A 19,733-nucleotide genomic window follows, 5' to 3' on the forward strand; every position below is an offset into this window, starting at 1 on the left:
GCGACACAGTGGCGCCACAAAGAAATACAGTCGCGTCACAGTGGCGCCACAGAGAGATGCGACTGTGTATTTTGCATGCTGCTCGTGCGGTGAAACGGTTCTGATGCCCTGGTGTACAATGTTAGATTATAAATATATTGCTTGACACAGTGATTCTTAACGATTGTGCATCGCCAATGTTTGGCAACAGATCTGACTTAATGTTCAATAAAATATCTATAAATTAATTGCTACTCAAATTAAGCAATATATGGCTGCCTTTGTAAACTTGACAAAAAGGTTAAATGCAAACTAAAGGCTTTCAAAGAGTGCTCTGGGATTTTGTTTTTTAATAAATCACAAATGATATGGAATATATCTGATTGGAAGATTGACAACAGATAGAATATGAATGCAATTAAACGCGAAAGATGTACACCACGGTTACGTTGCAGGTGTATTTTGTTATTAGATAATAAAATAAAAGCTCCTTCTGGAAAACCCTTTATGTTTTAAACGTTTCGATCCTAAATTACTTGGGTCCCATTCGTTAAATCTTTCTTCTTTGAATCAAGTAAAAATAAAAATTCAAATAAAAATTGTATCTTTATGGAATTGATACATTGCAAGCAATGTATTATTGAATCTCTTTCTACTCTGTGCCACGAGCTTAAAAATGTTAAGAATCACTGATTTAACACCACGACAAACGAAACAAACCACGTTCAAGTTTCAAAATGGCGATTGTATTAACAGTTGGTTCGAAAATGAACGGGCTAAGTAACAAACGTATCAACTATTACGTGTAAAACTGTGCAAAAATGATTAACCAACAAGCAAATTCTAACATGGTATATTTCATAACGTAATCGAGTTTAAAATTTTATAAAATGTTGTACAGTCGCACCGTTTGCTTCGCTGGTTAATATACGCGCTATAAGTTTATTACAAAACAGTTGTATGCTTCATACTCTTGAATTTAACACGTGGTGTCGTCCGTTATTAGGTATCGGAAAAAGTTCGCGTGGTCTTTTCGTTAGCAAAGAACCAAAATCGAGTTTCGTTTAGTAATTTGCAAATGTATTACATAAAATTGGTATCAGCAACAAGTTTGATCTTCGTAGTTAATATACATGCTGTGTAGCTTTCAATTGTTTTATTAAAGACAGACAACGAAAAATTAAAAATTTGTTTAGGCACTTCTTTTACACGATAACGCACGACTTCAAATTCCTTTTTCGACTCGCTAAAAAAAAAGAATGTTTAACGGAAAGTTTTACCTCATCCTCCTTATAGTCTGATCTGTATCCTTGTGACTACCACTCAATTTGATCGATGTCTAACTTTTCACTAAACAGTAACTTTAAAAACGGTGTCGAAGTGAAATCGGAAATTAATTCATTTTTTATGAATAAAACTCAAAACATTTATAAAAAAAGGAATTGACAAGCTTGTAGAACGATGGAAAAGAGTCCTACAAATAAATGGACACTTCGTTAAATGAAATAGTGTTTAAAAAAAAAAAAAGGTTCCGAGTATCTGAATTGCGTTTTAAAAAGCCTCGTGAACTTTTTCCGGTTCGTAATACTACAAAGCTCGGTTTGAAGTTCTGTTTGTTCGATGAGAAACAGTGACGCCCCAGATGCCAGAATTTTGCTTTGTTTTACCTAAATAGTCACACGTAATTTTCATTATTTACCACTGTCATGTTAGTTCCCGATAACAATGGTAAACGGTATCGTGTTCTGATGTATATATTTACATATACCTGTATAAATAGCGTGACTCGAATTGCTTCATTGTTGGCTGCAATCGTTTAGTCGTAAATAGACATCTATTGCCTAGATTACAATTAACCCCTTTGGTGCAAAACATCGTCGTGCGTTCTATGCGTTTGTGTTTGAAAATGGCAAATGACAATTCTTAAATTGAATGCATTTGTAACTTGATTATATTCACGCCATTGATGTTACGTTACGTTAACTCAATTATAATATTATAAGGAATTAGTTCAATTGACTGACAATTACATGAAAGTAGTGACTTGTAATACTGTTATAAATATTTAAATATACATTGAATTCTACATTGCATGCATAAATGCTGTTAATGAAGAATAATCAAAGATTCGAATTTTCTTTATAATATTAAATAAACATTATTATAGATGTAGTTTTCAATAGATATTTTATAGCCAATAATTAATTATCTCTTTATGTATAGCAACGTAGAATTAAAATGGCGTTACGTCAAACAGAGATTCGAATTTGCATCCTCTGATTCCCATGTAAAATTAAATGATGGAAGTAGTAACTCCTGATATTGTTATAAATAATAAAATATGCATTGCTCATACTTTGTATCACATATTCTATGTCAAACTATGTTATAGTGGTAATTTGTTCAATTTGTAAATGGTTTTTATAAGGAATAACCAAAGATTCGAATTTTGCTTCAACAATTTTAGATAAATATTATTAATATAATCATCAAGAATTAATTTTCTCTATTTCTTAACGCGTTATTTTGTAAATTTCACGATTTTCATCTACAACTAAATTCTTATTAATTTTCTTTTCAGACTTTACTAAATTACATCTGTGGAACTAGGCATTTGTCGATCAGGTTGAACTTCTTGGGTCGGCGCTAAAGGGGTTAATTTGTATTCGTCTCCGAAACGTTGAAAACGAGACACAGCTTACCGCGCCTCGTTAAACTACGAGCGCGACTCTGGCAGTAGTATGCCCCGTAGAACTTCCAGCAAAAATCGTCCCGCGTTCAAAGGGTTAAACGCTATGCATAACGTTGGAGCATATTCTGAGGTAAAGTACGAGTCTTTTTTTTTTTAGCAATATTCGCTTAGCATAGAGTATAATTGTGCCTTTCTTATACGGTTACGTTGTTCTACGTGATGCGTGCCTAATTGCGTACACGCGGTATGTCCAATGACGAATCATCACGTTTCGGCGTTTGAAAAACATTGGAACGAAGGTGCGAAAGTCATGGCGGTATACCTAACCACCGACCAACACGGTACTTTTTTTGTTTTAGACAATTTTTCTTTAGGCGTTTTTCAAATAACGGATATCTAAAAATAAAAACAGTTGAAAAGAGAAATGTTCGCTAAACTGGACAGTCTGTATCTATACAATCAGTTCTTAGTGTAGTTTGTTTATTAACGTTGGCATTCAATTTAAAAAGGAGAATTTCCTTTTCAAAACTTCATATTTAATGGGCAGTGATAATTAATGATAGTTTTCGAAAGAAATTAAAAAAGATACACGTGCCACGTGAAAGAAAAATCGTATTTTTAGAAACTAAGATTATAAAATATAGCTGTATATATTTCTTATTTTACGAATGAACTGGCACTTTTTGTTTTTCATTCGTATTTCATTTATATTTCACGTTGGAATAAAGGATTTTAATTGGATAACCAATCAAGTTATTTTGTTGTTTACTCCCGTTTTGCACGGGTTTTCATACGAAAAGAGAGAAACCACTCTTTCGTGTAAATCGGTGGAAAGGTGTATATGCACTATGCGATACTTGTTCTAGTATTCGTGACAAGTATCGCTGATAGTTGCATCGTAGACACACAGTCCGCGACACTTGAATAAATGCAATAATATTTTTATTATACTATACTTGTCCTAAGATCAATTAATACTAGTTTTGTAAAATAATAGATCCTATTTAATGAAAGCATACGCAGTTGTGTTAAGTGTTCAATTATTTAGTAGAAAAATAATCATTGTTCATGAAAAAGATACGAATCATCAGATTGTTGACATAATGCAAGATAATAGATACTTCAACACAATAACCCGTTTATACGCATGGTCAAATTAATTAATGACTGGCACAAACAACAGGGAATTACATACTTAATAAATTGGCCAGCACTATCGCCAGATTTGAACATCATCGAAAATGTTTGGGGGCACTTTTCAAGAAGAAGATCTTGTAAACGCTATCGAGTCCGAATTGAAAATAATACCATATTCTTCTATACACACTCTGTATAAATCGTTACCAAATCAGATTCTTTGCATTATAAACAAAAATGGTAGATGTACAGGAAAGATACTAATAAAGTATTTTCGTTAAATATATATTGTCTTTTTACGTTTCATTTGCCATGCATGTATTCAAACGACGCAGGCTGATGTGTATCTTTTTCCATAAAGAATAAATATCTTCAGACTAAATAAGAGCTTAATTAAAATAACTGCGTATACCTACTTCCACTACATAGGACCTATTACTTTCGAAATACAGGGTGTCTCAGCATCGGTGGTACAACCGAGATGGTTTAGATGGATGGATTCCGATCCACATCAAGTCATATGTCACTTATAAGTAGCACTAATATCATTAATATCAAGATGATGTGCTGTATTACTCATTTCTGCCTACGGATTTAGTGTGAATGTAAAGTCTGTATCGAGATCCACCTATCTAAACCATAGTTAAGTGTACGCGTACTCGCTGAATATTCAAAAGCGATTTTCTTGAGAACGAAGCCTCAAATGAAGAAATTCGATTCCTTATTTTCGATTTGTTTTTTCATGTAGAATCACACCCACCTCGGTTGTACCACCATGTATTAAGTAGAGAATAAATAGAGAATAATATAGCAAAACTTTTAACGCGTTTAATCAAGTGTCGCGGACTGCACATACATATAATATAATCTACTCATCGATACAAAAAACCTTTTTCTGTCTCCTCCATTCGTGCTAGGCTCGGACTTCTCGGTGCCCGTACCTTCTCGAAATTTCACTTCGACGTAATTCTCTCGCATCATGCGTATGTATGTACACTTACATATAGAAACAACGCGCCTTCCTCTTCTTTTTCTGTATGCTGGCCCGTCGAAAGATAAAATCCCGTCTCAAGCGAATCCATCGTGTGTTTTACCGATACTCGAAGCACGTCTCGATTCCCATAATTAATTATAGGTATAAACTAACACGAGCAGCTCCATCCGTCCCTCAGTTGACTCTTTAATTGAAGTTTAATTACGCTGGCGCTGTCGGGTTGTTCACATTCGGATGCCTCGAACAAACTGACCTGAAATCAGAATGCATACGATGTTGGTTCAATCAACTTTAATATGTAATAATTGTAAGTTTAAATCAATTTTCATTTAAATATTATTAATTAAATATTATTCTATTGGGATAAGGTAAAGTAATTGCAGCATTTTAATGAAATTTTATGTATAATAATAACATTAGATTAAATGTCAAATTTAAATTTGACTAAAGATTATACATTTTTCTTGGAAGAAATATACAGGGTGTCCCAAAAATGTTGGAGGTCTTTGAAAGGGGTGGTTCGGGAGGTGATGTGAAACAACTTTTTCCTTAGCGAAAATGTTGTCCGAGGCTTCGTTAAGAAGATATTAACAGAAAACCTCGGCCAATCAGAGCGCGCGTATACCGTTGGAGCGGCCGTTGGAGCGGCCGTAGTAGCGAAGGCTACGCGCTAAGCGGCCGCGCTCATACGCGAACAAGCGACTCGGCGTGCATCGAAGGGGACATTGACGCGACCGCTTAGCTCGTAGCCTTCGCTACCACAGCCGCTCCAACGGTATACGCGCGCTCTGATTGGTCAATGTTTTCCGTTAATATCTCCTCAACGAAGCCACGGACAACATTTTCGCTAAGGAAAAAGTTGTTTCAAATCACCTCTCGAACCATCCCTTTCAAGGTGTTACAACATTTTTGGGACACCTTGTATAGGGTGGTCCACCTACACCTAGGCCACCCGAATATCTCTTCCAAGTGTGACGATTAGACTGCGGATTATATGCATTTATGATGATATGAAAGTAATATGTAATAATAATCACATGCTAAACATAACCAAAATGTATGAGCATCTATGAAAAATGAAATAAAATGAAATATTATTATATTAATTGTATGTTCAACACACATTATGCATATGTCATGTATGTTTTGTATATTATTGTACGTCACAAGTGCATAAAATTCACAGTGTAGCGATGATATAAATTATATCATTAGAAGTATCATTATACAATATGGAATGAGTGCATACAATCTTTGAAATTAACCAACACAATTTGCTGGCTGCTAATAAAACAACATGAGTCATTTTTATTCTTCTTTCATAGTTGGCGACTAGCGCATGTTACCGTAACACTTGTGTACTCGAATACTTGTAAGACTTCGAACACGTCATTTGTATTATATTTCTTTTGTTTATTTTAATACGAATTTTTTAATGTAGAATTCTTAAAAATCCTTCGAGATATGTTAAAATATCGCTAAAAAGTGTTCGGTTTCGCATGGAATGATCCGGTTCAAACCAGAATCAAGTAGTCTGATATAATTTTGAAGAACAATTTCACCATTATTTCAAATAATTATAAAATAAAATAATATGTCATTTGAAATAATACTTCGAATAATGTTACTTCAAAATTGATCGCAGGTATGAAAATAGCTGTGAAATAAGATAACGTGTTATTTGAAATATTTTACCGTTTGTCCTCGTTGCTCTCGTATTCTTCTAGCCAGCGTAAGGAACGCTTTCTCGATGTTTATGTTCTCTTTGCAGGAAACCTCGAAGAAGGGCATGTCAAAATGTTCGGCTATTTTTTGTCCCCACTCCACGTTAACAGCTCTGTTCGCAGTAACGTCGCATTTATTCGCTGTCAACACTTTTACCACATCTGGCGAAGCGTTCTGCAAAGAAAATGACGAAAGGGTTTCGTTATTCGCGTCGAATCGAAAAATGTAAGACGATTCTTTGTCTTTTGCAGTGAAATTTCTTTCTGCGATGAATCATTCTGTCCTTTGCAAATAAACGAAAATATTTATCATCGTATGAATATTTTATTAAAATAAAGATGCTTAACTTTCCCATTTTATGTATTTCTATCTCTAATGTAGATACATTCCTGCTCAAAAGCGATCCTTTGTATTGAAAATAAATCAAGCTTTTTCTATGTGCATATATAGAATATACGTATAGAAAGGTTTTAGTGAATATACGATTAAAGTATAATTTTGGATGGAAATTATGATCATGTTTGAAACTAAACATTTTATCATTATTGCTATCGAGTTCCTTGATTTGTTAAGGTTTGCATTCACTCGTCGACAAAATAGGATCAATATCAAAATAATTAGATAATTGATCGCCAGAAAATGTGAAATTCTAAACTTTGTGTTTTGAGAAAGAGTAATTTGCAAGTTTCTTGTATTCTTTTAACGAATATGCAAGATACGCAATTTTTATTTTATATTGTGCTCGAATAACGTTTTTTAAACATGCAACAATATAATTTTCTGTGAAAATCAAAAGGTGCTTCAAACTTTTGAGCAGCAGTGTGGGTATGCAAATATCTTTTGTTATATGTCATGTCGATTAGTTTGTCGAATATGATATTTCGTCTGCTTACTTCTTGAATATTTTGTAGCCAATAAGACATATGATTGAAACTTTCTAAATTTGTGACGTCATACATCAAAAGTATACCCATGGCACCGCGGTAATAAGCTGTGGTTAGCGTTCTAAATCGCTCCTGACCAGCAGTATCCCTTTAAAAAATCAATAGTATATTAATAGTAACGATTAACTTGATAGAGCAGATAGAAATATTAACCCAGTTTTAAGCTATGGGATCTCGAAAGGGTATGGGGTTACATGATTGGTAAGATAGAGTTCTCGGTCGATAATGGAGCGTTCTCTACCGATAAGTCCGTCGATATGAAAAGGAACTCCGTTATCGACAGAGTACTCTATTTTGTTAACCGAATAGACTGGTTCGATTCCCCTAAGATCTCATGACTTGGAACCGAGACATTAATAAAGTGATTCAACACGAAAACAAAACGAACTACAAAACTTATGCATACACCTAATACATACTTATATTGACAAATTTATTTAAAAACATCGAACCTATCATTTAATTTAGACTTTCTTCGATAGACATTGAGGGGACGGGAAAAATATACTCTAATGTTGTTAAATTTCAACAATAAATCTATCAGTAAAAAAAAGGTATTGAATTGATTCATATTTGTATATGTTGCAGGGAAATGATAAAAATAGAGATTTGATCAAATTCCTAAGGTAGATGATCAATTCACGGGAGACGTTAAAATAACAACTCTGTGAGGTCATTTCCCTAAAGAAAGTAAGTGATTTGATCACATCCCTTAACTGTTTTAGTGAAAAGATGAAATAATATGATTTGATCAAATCCCTTGACTGTTTTAGTGAAAAGATGGAATAATATTGTTTAGATATTAAAAGTATTAATTTAGTAAATCATGCGTTATTAAGTATAGAGTAGGTAATACAACAATAGTCGTAGAAACATAAATTATTTATTAATGACATTGCCTAAAAATATTCTTTTTGTTTTTTAAAATATCAGCTTAAGTACCTATTTCTTTTGCTAATTAGTCTCGAATAAATAATTTATGTTTCTATGAGTATTGTTGTATTACCTATTCTACTTTTAATAACGCATGATTTACGAAGTAAATACTTTCAATATCTAAACAATATTATTTCATCTTTACACTAAAACAGTTAAGGGATTTGATCAAATCATTTACTTTCTTTAGGGAAATGACCTTACGGAGTTGTTATTTTAACATCTCCCGTGAATTGATCATCTACCTTAGGAATTTGATCGAATCTCTATTTTTATCATTTCCCTGCAACATATATATTAAATATTTTCTTTTTCTTTTTCTTTTTCTTTTTCTTTTATTTTGATTTTTTATATTTTGCGCCTCTCTAAAATGGCAAAACATTTCCTCCTCGTAGAGTTTGCTCCCCTTAATTAATTGGATAATATTGAAGTAGGCAAGAAGACGACAGTAGTTGTTAAAAATTTGTGCAATAGTCGCCAACAGTCTTTGAAAACAAGATTATCTGAATTATGACGTAGAATTTTCCTAGAAAATGATCGTTACGGTCGTGTTCCTTCGAAGATACACATTGAAGTCTTGTTTATCCGATTGAATTTTGCTAAAACATAAATTAATAAAAATAAGGAGTATCGGGAACGTGTTGTTTTTCAGGAGAAGTAAATACAGAAGTGGACCTTAAAAATGTAGGTACGACGGCGAAGCACGGAACTGGTTCGATAAACGTGAATTGGGGCAAGTGCCGTTGAGAATTTCATGATTATTGATAGAATTTGTAATAAATATAAATATTTACATGCGGAGCTTGAGAATTTACAGTCAGGTACGGAATAACTGTGGTTACCGAATGGTTTTTCATTTTCAGGACAACATCTCGGAGTATACTGTTTGCATTGCTAAAGTATAGATTTTATACCGTAAGGTGGAAGAAAGACTAGTCTTGGATTAAAGGGAACCGCGGTACCAAGAGAAAATACAACGTGGGTAGTGCCAAGTAATTTTTGCTTGCAAAGAACGAAAGAGTATTCAAAAATTCAGACGTAAGTCTTAATCCAAGTCTCAACCTGACGGACATTACATGCAGCAAATGCTGCAAAATGCTTCAATAACTACTTTGTTTCTTAACATTTGTCAGTAAGTGAGGTAAAAGTATCTCATTTTAATTTATAGAGTGAAAGAGATACTTAAAATGGCAGAAAGTTTAAGATAACAATGAACATTATATCCTAAATTAATCTCGTTATTTATTAGTACTACAATACCACAAATGATACACCAGGAAAATCATGAAACCTTTCTATAGATCTAATGCGGTAACTATAGACAAAAAAATAATCGGAATGGAAGTTGTTCATTTTTGTTTGACTGCGCTGTCAAATGCACTTTATTGTTAACGTATCGAAACGTATCGAAAGATATGCTGAAAATCAAAGTAATTTATTTGCACATTAGAGAACTAAAAAATGAAAGTCAGTTGTCTGAATGTTGGATTTAAGAGCCTTTCCCGCTTTCATGTCTCAGATTCGACTAGTATTCGTAATTTTTGGCGGACGTCACGTACACTCACATTATTGAAATTGCCAAGTTAGCCTTAACAAAGTTGAAACTTATCGATATATGTAGATTTCAAGTGTACTTACCAGATTTGAAGCTTAATCGGCGTCCCATCCAGGTTAATTATTTTCTGCTTGAAGTCGATACCTGTTGATTCATTACTCGTGAAAATCATAGGAGCAAATCTTTTCGACTACGCATGTAAAATATATACCGATTGAAAGAATGTTTAGCGAAAATTGCGGGATGGAAGTCGCAAAAAGCATGATAGACCTCTATGTATACATATGTATATACACAAATATCTGAAACATCTATTTAAAAGTACACTGGGCGCCTAATCAGCTGATCGATCACATTAATCGTCTAATTCTTTTTTAAAGAGGGCCGTTTTATTAGAGAAACTGTTCCTTGGCAGTACAAAGTACGTTTTTCACATCATTCTCTCAATCGCACACCTTGGTATACACTTTAAACTCGAAAAGATAGAAAATTTCACGCGTCACAGGTCACAGTATCTCGAGGCAAAATTGATCAAATCTTCAGTGTCTCTTCAAGCGGAGCGTACATCAGCGTATCAATTAATCCCCTAACAATGAGATGCCCTGTAAATGATCGATAGACGCTTGTCGACAAGTTGAAATCTCAACTCGAGGACTCTCGATCCGACACGATTAGGTGAGATTAGTACAATCGTCGCGACACTAACGCAACTAGTAACCGCGAGAATGGCATAAAGCGGCTGTAAACAGCTCGTTAGATCGTCATCGATCGGCTTGCCGATCTTCGACCGTTCGCGCTCGAGATTTAGTTATTTCGGTACGTTCTCTTCGAGCATCTCTCGACATAGGACCGCAAAGGGTTAAGTAACGATAGGTAGACCGGAGAGAACTGCGATACGATATCGTCGACGGGTCTCTCACCTATCGTTGATGTATATGTGTCGTAGTAACGTTCGTCGCAATAACGATGCACGATGCAGGTCTTCCCGACGTTCGAGTCACCTAGCACCAAAACTTTGTACGTGGCTGCAAAATCCAGCGCCATGTTTGCCGTCGGGTGCTTTTGAACTGTTGTTGGGTCGACAAGAGAGAGTCGTCGGCCGGGGGTTGTTCATTGGAAACTTTGGGGGTGGAGGATCGATTCGAAGCCTGCGCTTTTCTCCGTGTCGCTAAGGGTGCCATCACAATTGCAACATTTTCTCGCTCATACGCGACACTGGACCGTGATGCGCATAGAAATTATGAATGCAACAGAAAATGGCACACATGGTGAGTTACAAAATTATTGCCACGCGTGGGGAGCATTAACCTGGAGATTTTCTAGAATCTTCTTTATTGAAATGGTAAGGAATATTGAAAAAAGACTTTTCCATAACATTAATCAATGATAAAACTACTTATCTATATTTTTCTCGTTGATAATTGTTTTATCAACTTTAAGGGCTGAAATCACTCTAGGATTTTCAAAAAATCGATTTTTTTTTTTGCTTAAACAATACTTTAGGGTCATACAAATAATACGTCATTTGATTTATAGTGAAAAACAAATGTTAAAAGGTTCAATGATCGATTTTGCCGCAGTGCCTCAGAGCGTGATTAAAGTGTTTATAAAACTTTAAACGCGTTTTTCTCGAAACCACTTTTTTCAAACTGAGAGGACGGATTTCTCAGTGGCTATTGCATGGATCGATTTGAAATTTGTACAGTAGCTTCACAATAAGCCGTTTTTTTGATTGAATGTAAACTTTTTTTTTTTATAAACAATTTAATGCTCATTTTTAGGGCAAAAAGTCGAGTCTTTACTTAAAAAGTGCGCCACTTTCACAAAAATTGATTAAGAAGAAAAACCCTACGTACTTCCACAGCCAATTGTATATAGATTATAAATTTTCTTTAGTTTTTGTTCCATGACTTGTAGATGCCGAGAAATCCGTCCTCCAGTGGCGGTATTTTCAAAACAGCTGTTTTCGACGACAGTCTCTGTCGCCGCCATTTTGTATGAAAGTGACAATAAAAAAATTGTTTTTCGTTCTTCAATATGTGTTAAATAAACCCTCTGAAAAGAAATTCTATTCCATTTGTCACACTCCCAAGATAAATTGTCAAATTTAGGTCTTTTCTTCTGCCTCTAGAGTGGTTTTACTCCTTAAAAATCCTTTTGCAGCATATTTTTTTTTTAATATTCCAAAGATTCTACAAGTACAATGTTTTGGAAATCGGTTTCTCGAACCTGTTAAATCAGAACACTTTATTAAATCACACGGGAGAGTGGAAAATTCGTTCTTATCACCGTCTTGGTAGTATTTCAAATAATATGGCGTAGGGCGCAGGGGAACGGAGGGGTAGCCTCGGCCATTGCGAAAAAGTAAACTTCCCGTTATTTTATCATATCTATTTCGACGTATCTAGAATCGTTAATGTTACACAAAGGATGGGCAGTTATTTAAACTTGATTCGTTGATGCGTTAGGACGTGAAGAATACAACTAACAATAAGTTTCGACGAAAATAAGTTTTGTGACGATCAAACTTTCCAAGTGTTATATTATTAGAAAATATGTAAAAAATAATTTATTCTAGCCTATTTATACACACAAATGTTAATCTATTTTGGATATATTAAGTTAAGAACGTTTTTGACTGTATTTGTTACTTATTACGATTAATAAATGTTCGTGAATTACCTTAGAGTAGACGTTGTTATCTTTATGTACCTTGTTATATACGAAACATCAAAAAGAAAAATGTGATAGCGGCTATCCCCCCCTCCCCCCCGTTTCCCTACAAATTAAAGTAGCGTTGAAAGAAAATTACAGTTTTGTTGTAAACTTTAATTTATTTACATATATTTCTTTCGCCACATTTTGAAACTGTATTTTATACATTGTTTACAATTTTCATTATACCTTCCTAATATAAAAGATGTATAAAGTTAACATAAATTAGAATCCTTTCGATGGACGTACAAAATCTTAAACCATTATAATAAATTGGCAATTAGAGAGATTATTCCACGTTACATGGTGTATTATTCATAATATTAAAGTCATATGATAATAAAGATATTCTATCACAAATTTTTGATATGCCGAAGGTAAATACTGATAGGTGATTATTACAATTTTTATAAAATCTAATTTTAAATGTTAGAAGACAAGCGTTTGTCTTCTCAGTTTTACATTGTACAATGTAAATAAGTGATAAATATGACTGAAATTGATTAAAAATATTCTCTCAACAAAGTCTCGTCACATAGATTTAACAAAATTTTTAATCAATTTTAAGTAACAAAACGACGTACTCGTGATATAGAATTTTATCATTAATGCAAAATATTAAAACGAAATTCCTTGTAGTCTGTTTATACAGTCGTTTGTTTCTTAACTGTATGAAAGTTGAACACCTAGAGTGATACTGAGTTTAATTGTTTTATTGTATAATTTTGCACTCTCAACTCTACGCGAAAAAAGAAAACCGATAATACGTACATATATGTATTCATTACTTTGAAGAAAAAATTCTTTAACAACTAGTTCACTATTATATGGCTACTAAAGCCGTCCTGCTTTTAAAAATTAAATTCTTAATCAATGTCTATTTATATGAGTAGAATCAATTCATACACTAGATTTGATATCATGAATCGAAATATTAACGAAACTAATTCACGTTGCATATAGGCACTTTGTTGTAGCCATATGTTCATTAACGAAGACACTCCATTCCTGATAGCTGCCAATGATCGTTTTCATACATTTCCTTTTTTATGTAATAATAAATCTTTACTTTTAAAAAACATACTACAAATGTTGTATATGATATGTTTTTTGTTGATACAATTTTTGCGTGTAGTCTCAAGTATCGCATATCGCATTTGGCAATACTGTATATTTTAAACAAACATACTAATAATACTACATAGCCATAAAAATGCTTGCTATCTAACTTCCGTATTTAAACCCACACAACAATAAATTGATAAATATCTAATTAAAAAATAGAAAAGAAACGATCGAACCACTAAGCTAGCAGACCGATTAAATCGAACGTTTCTATAAGTACATATTACAAGTATTTCTATAATCCAATAATTTCATTCATCGATATTTAGAACTACGAAATTTTTAAATAATAATATTCTATATGTATCCATTTTTAATATTAGAACCGTTTTGCACTTATATGTATAGACATTTTGATATAGCAAATATATTGTCGTAAATATAGCAAAAAGCAATTATTGTAAAACGTAATATATAAATCCATATGTTTTGTACGTATCTTCATTCGATTCATTTGTTATGCCTTTCGATATATTTTGATGTTTTGTAAAAAGAGTTATTTAAATAATAAATTATTGATCGTAATGTAATATTAACATAAATAAGTCGTTAAAATTGTCACTTAAAAAAAAAAGGGAATTCCTATTTATCATGAGCATATGTATAAATTACATACGAGACTTTTATCTAATATGTCATAACATATACGTGAATATTATAACGTAGTCGATAAATGTCAAAAAGGAAATAAACATTTCTATTTGTTCAGCCTTTGTACATGTTAGGCAAAATGTAATATACCGTATTGCTTTACACACAAAAAAATTAGGAATGAAAACTCTAAAAGAATTTGTTATTTATAATAAGCAAATTGTACTCTACAGGTATTTTAAGTTAATACTACTAGTTAATACTACAGCAAAATGGTACAACGGAATTAACTGAAAACATATAAGATAATCTAATAATACTATAAAATGGAACATAAAAAAGTAAGAAAATCGTTGATCCTACAAAAATTAAGTAACTAGTTGGCAATGGGAGTCATCTTATAATTCAGTTCACCGAACTAAGATAGCATCTATTTTTAGCCTAGGTACTGGCACTGTGAAAAGTATTAGAAAGATAGGTATTCGTATTTCTCAATAAAATTCGTCTGCGGATATATAACTTCCACAGTTTTCTATAAGAAAATAAATCAAATCAAATGGATCTTTTTATCGTTAAGACACTATTTTTTAGGCATTGTAACTGTCAAAATTACAGTATGGCGCAAATGCACAATCCTATACATATCATCCCCAACATATATGCTAGATCTCTTCTGATACTAGGATCTCGTTTGGCCGAACCAGGAAGATTATATACGTTCTTCCATTTAACAGCCCATAATGGAATAGCAACATGAAGAATGTCTGGGATCATAAATCCAAGATCACGTACGACCTACCATATACAAATCACTAGCTAAGCATTTAAATCAAAGTTTAACTATGTAACTAATTTATTAAAGACGATATTGTTCATACTATATCATTATTTATTTGAAAAAACTTTTTCTTTTTTTAGTAATCAAGAGTAAAAGATCTTCTGTATTTCCTTTACCAATTAAACAATACATAAAGTCTTGGCCATGTTGTATACTATTTTTAAAGCTGTACAAATGTAAGGAAATTCTTCAGAAGATTTTTCGTTTTCAATTACCAAAAATAGAGTGTTTATATGATCATCATTCAATGCAAAAAGCAAACAACCGAAAATGTTCTGTATTGTATGTTTATACCTATGTAATTCATAAATGGATTACCTGATGTGCGTATCCTTCTCCTCTAACAACATTAGCAACAAATTGATCCCAACCGCCTGCTACTATATGTAAAATAGCTATAGCAGCTATTCCAAATGCTTTTCTATGAGTTACTGGATTTTTACTATCTGCCAGATGAATGACCAGGAAAGTAGATATCAACTCGGTGATAGAGAAAAACAACTGATGGTACCATTGGGAATAGAATTCATCGTTCCAATAATTCATATAAACCCACCAAGTATAATAATGCGAAAAAATAGCAGTTGAGAAAAGAATCATCATGCAAAATCTAAGACGATTTTGAAATGCTAGCCATGTTAAATGTTTCGTTGTTTCATAGAAAATGATTACTCCAATTACAATAATCATCCATATTTTTAAACTGTTTGCGGTAGCATTGAAATACATGTGCTTGTAAGAAGCAATACCAGACTCGTATGATCCTGAAATAAAATACTAAATTCTTATAAGAAATTTATTATAAGAGTGTTTTTATCAAATTTAATATCTACATCAGCGTTCCTCAAATTGGGGATAGCAATTTGCATAAATACATTTTTTACTTTCTATTCAAGGGGAGATACTAAAAATTGTCCATTATTAAAAGGGTGCATAATCTATACATGGAGATAAGAAAGAAAAGATAATTTTTAAGAAACACTGATTTAAATAATAACATTAACATGTTCTCAACTGGTGACATATGTCTAGGTCTCTTAAAAATCTGTAGTTGACTCTTGTTGACTTAAATCTGTAACTGGTTATCATTAATATAGTTCTATGTCATGTTATACTTGTATTTCAAATTATTACAAATGGTTACTAGAAATGAGTTGCAACAAATGTACGAATGATACAAGTGAATAAAATTGAGCAAATGTTCATGCTAAGATATCGGTTGTAGGTTGCAAAAACAAAGTGTGTTAAAATAAAAGTGTGTTTTGGCAATGTGAACAGTTTAAAAGAGAGATACATCTACAGATTTTCATGTATGACTTTTAGTTTAAGTTGCAAGCTAGAATTATCAGCTGTGAAAGTTTTAACATACCTTTGAATACTGTATCCCAACATGAACATGAACAGTACTGTTTATCGACATCTCGTGAGTATTCTTGCCAAAAGTAATACAAAAATGCTATATGCAACGGTGGAATCGTTAATGGTGCTAATATTCCTACTGCTTTAGAACTGCACGATGCAAAGTTCGCATATAACATGCGTTTTATCATCTTTGAGAAACCCATATGTACAAAGTTGTTTTTTTTTTCTTACATTAAAATATGATAATGTTAGTAGAAAGTTTATCTATCTTTGGCAATCACTTCATAATCACTTTGATATTTTTTATGAACTTATAATTTGTATTAGGCCAACGCATTACATAACACGATAAAATTGATAATAACTCTTTGGGTAACAGGGTAACATGATAAAATTGATAATAACTCTTTGGTACACTTGAAAATCTTTCCTCAATCTTTCACCAATTATGTGAAATATGTTTCATTAATTAAATCTCACTCAAAGATATATTACAAATTTCTTGACCCTTCGTATGACGTAGCAACATAATCATTCAAAGTATAATTATCGGCAAATAACATTATCATAGTGTTTAATCACTTTCACTGGATATTTACGTTTACCAATTTATGTCATAAACTTGATGCATTTTGTCAACTGAGCTTTCTGTGACATTACATTCATAATACTGTTATTTTCAATCGAGACTTTTCTCTACATTTGTCGATGTATCGTATAATTTGGAGTAACTTTCAATCGATACGATTCATTTCGTAATTAGTCTTGTTATCGTTCATTTATTTAAAACATTACATCAGTCGGATCTTCGCCACTTCATTGTATTTAAAATATTGCTTTATATATGAATTAATTGTCGTTTAGACGTTGAGGCGTTTTGGTTACTAGAAATGATGTTTCGTTGGAATTTATTTCTATATTCACATGACAGTACATAAAAATCGTTTAAATTGGCACAAATGTGTTGAGTACGAACTACAAAATAATGTTTCCATTCTTAGTCTCCATTGGTCTTACTGGACAGAGGGCTTTGCCCCTCCAAAAGGATTTCCCGAGCATGCGTAAATCATGTTCCCACGCGGGCAAGCACGTGCAGTTACATTTATAGACACTACCACAGACAAGTCATGAAATACACCTTGCGAGCAATGCTATTTTCTATCACCTGATTCTAGAGATGCCGTATACCTCGTTTCTTAGTATACTCTTCATGCAAAGTTATCACTATGATTGTTATAATTATATTAGGTATTAAAAAAGACATTGGATTGTACTAATTACGACCCTTGGCGCAAAAGTTTCCAGATAAATGTAATGGTATTAACGCGACCTCGGAAGTATAACAAAATCGTTCACAAAGTTTTATAATTGAAAAATAGCTAACTGAATTATCGGTCAGTTTAATCGTATATAAGTATCGATAATCTAAATGACTATTTTACGAGTTAAAAGAAACATTCATTAAAGAATTTCAGGTACCATTGATGTTTAACATGTAATATACATTTGTATAATGTACTCATAAAATGATGATTGTACACGTGAATTAATTATTTATAAGAGGACAAAAATATTAGTTTTGAGATAGATTGCAATAAAATTTAATTGAAAATTGACCTTTCACAAGCACAAACAATGACTGTGAAGTACTTTATTATCTGAATAAAGTAGTATTTATCTATGTATTTTACGTTTCCCTACCACGGTTTAGAGGCTCGTTCAAAATTTTAATTTTAAATCTACTAGTAGATCTTTCAAGCTTGAAATATGAATTTATAGAATTTAATATGAAATCATAATCTCTAATAACGATTTACAATAGGGGCCAATAATGATATTTAGGCTGAAAATAAATATTACACATATTTGTGGATCGATAGGTAGGATAGGATGAGGACTAAATAATAATATTTCAGAGATAGAGTTTAAGTTATTCTAATAAACATTTCATAAAGTTCACTGTTTTGAAAGATTTAACGGTGAACAGATTCCTCCTTCCTTTTTATTAATTTTGCAAATCTGCTTCATGGCTAGTTTAAATTTGTAATGTTCTATTCTCAGTCAGAAGATTTCTGGGGCAAGGCGGTCAAGAATCTTAGGTTAGTTTAACTGGTTCGAACGGGATTTACTAGTACAAGTTCCACTTTTGGAACTATTTCGATCGAAATTAATTCTAAGGGGCGCGTCACTCGTACAATCGAATGTAAAAAAAAATATCATCTTATAGAGAATGATAAGATGAGACTTCATATTTACGGTTAATTCATCCGACACTTAATTTCAAAAATAAAAATTAAAAACTTAAAAGTCCTTTTTCCTGAAATTCGACTACATTTAAAATAGTATAAATCGCTATAACTTGGTCGAATGTTATCGAAATTCTTTTATATTTCGTACAGGTGCGTAGTAGCATTCACCGCTTCATACCAGTCGATCAAAAAACAGAACATCCATTATTGTTTCTTAATATTTACTTGAAAATGAGTAGTTGTTGGCTAACGATATTTTTCATTATCGAGGGAAGTTTACGTCCGAAACAACTTCTAGTGAGACGATTATTTCGTAACATTCGAAAAAATGTTCAGAATTGTACAGTATGAAATTTACAAAGTGCACACTAAAGAGAACTAGTTAAAAAAAAGAAAACAAAACGTCAAGCAAAAGAAGCTTTCGAAAAATAGGATAAAATAAATTAGTACCTGGTGAATGCTGGGCATCGGTGGTCAGTCGTTAGGGGTCAGTGGTCAGTATGTAGTGATTATCCACGGTCACCCTTGATCCATGGTTAGTGGACATGACACTCACACTCACAAGCCACGCGCGCGAGACCCCGAACTCCTTATCGACCGAAGGATCCGCGAATACTAAATCCTTGGAGACCTGCGAGGATCGTTTCTACCTCAAAGTAGTGGGGGAAGGATGAACATTAATCGTTCAACAGTCGATTCGAGCACGCGTTGAACCCATCGAGACAAGAATTTGCGAAACATTAATACTACAGTAAAATAATATTCACGAGCATTGTTTAAACAAGAAGTATTGTTAATAATTTTTGAATTTCAAGATATAATAAAACACAATTTCAGAGGATGGATAAATCTGAAAGGTCCTTGTAATAATTGTGATAGTTGAAATTCAAA

General features: G+C 32.8%; 3 protein-coding genes across 5 annotated transcripts in view; 1 reads left to right on the forward strand and 2 right to left on the reverse strand.

The window, feature by feature from the left end:
* LOC128874553 (uncharacterized) overlaps nt 1–6,713 on the forward strand; it is a 23,968-nt gene extending 17,255 nt beyond the window's left edge. The window contains exons 1-3 of one of the 3 annotated variants that reach the window (XR_008456668.1): nt 2,667–2,801; nt 4,944–5,109; nt 6,574–6,713. The gene's annotated coding sequence lies outside the window, so the exon portion shown is untranslated. Of the gene's footprint in view, nt 1–2,560; nt 5,110–6,573 lie in introns of those variants that run through there. The other 2 variants (XR_008456666.1, XR_008456667.1) reach the window with 2 other exon arrangements.
* Nucleotides 4,915–12,622, reverse strand: LOC128874554 (ras-related protein Rab-13). The gene is made up of 5 exons (XM_054119384.1): nt 10,883–12,622; nt 10,046–10,106; nt 7,421–7,559; nt 6,498–6,701; nt 4,915–5,055 (listed from the first exon to the last, which is right to left on the reverse strand). The coding sequence occupies exons 1-5, from the start codon at nt 11,004–11,006 to the stop codon at nt 4,951–4,953; spliced, it is 633 nt and encodes a 210-aa protein (XP_053975359.1). The 5' UTR covers nt 11,007–12,622; the 3' UTR covers nt 4,915–4,950.
* Nucleotides 12,623–12,789: 167 nt separating this feature from the next.
* On the reverse strand, nt 12,790–17,609 carry LOC128874552 (uncharacterized). Its single transcript, XM_054119382.1, has 3 exons — nt 16,601–17,609; nt 15,550–15,995; nt 12,790–15,188 (listed from the first exon to the last, which is right to left on the reverse strand). Exons 1-3 carry the CDS (start codon nt 16,794–16,796, stop codon nt 15,003–15,005), a joined length of 828 nt encoding a protein of 275 aa, XP_053975357.1. The 5' UTR covers nt 16,797–17,609; the 3' UTR covers nt 12,790–15,002.
* Nucleotides 17,610–19,733: the final 2,124 nt, after the last annotated feature.

Source organism: Hylaeus volcanicus, chromosome 4 (assembly GCF_026283585.1).
Source record: "Hylaeus volcanicus isolate JK05 chromosome 4, UHH_iyHylVolc1.0_haploid, whole genome shotgun sequence".
In the NCBI taxonomy this organism is placed as follows: domain Eukaryota; kingdom Metazoa; phylum Arthropoda; class Insecta; order Hymenoptera; family Colletidae; genus Hylaeus; species Hylaeus volcanicus.

What these genes read in the sequence shown, in the direction of transcription:
- LOC128874554 (XM_054119384.1), bottom strand. Translation starts at nt 11,006, where the DNA reads ATGGCGCTGGATTTTGCAGCCACGTACAAAGTTTTGGTGCTAGGTGAC. An exon ending in CACATATACATCAACGATAG is followed by an intron (nt 10,107 to 10,882) that starts GTGAGAGACCCG and finishes ATGAATCAACAG; the next exon opens with GTATCGACTTCAAGCAGAAA. An exon ending in GGCTACAAAATATTCAAGAA is followed by an intron (nt 6,702 to 7,420) that starts GTAAGCAGACGA and finishes TTTTCTTTGCAG; the next exon opens with AACGCTTCGCCAGATGTGGT.
- LOC128874552 (XM_054119382.1), bottom strand. Translation starts at nt 16,796, where the DNA reads ATGGGTTTCTCAAAGATGATAAAACGCATGTTATATGCGAACTTTGCA. An exon ending in TTGGGATACAGTATTCAAAG is followed by an intron (nt 15,996 to 16,600) that starts GTATGTTAAAAC and finishes ATTTTATTTCAG; the next exon opens with GATCATACGAGTCTGGTATT. An exon ending in GAGAAGGATACGCACATCAG is followed by an intron (nt 15,189 to 15,549) that starts GTAATCCATTTA and finishes TGTATATGGTAG; the next exon opens with GTCGTACGTGATCTTGGATT.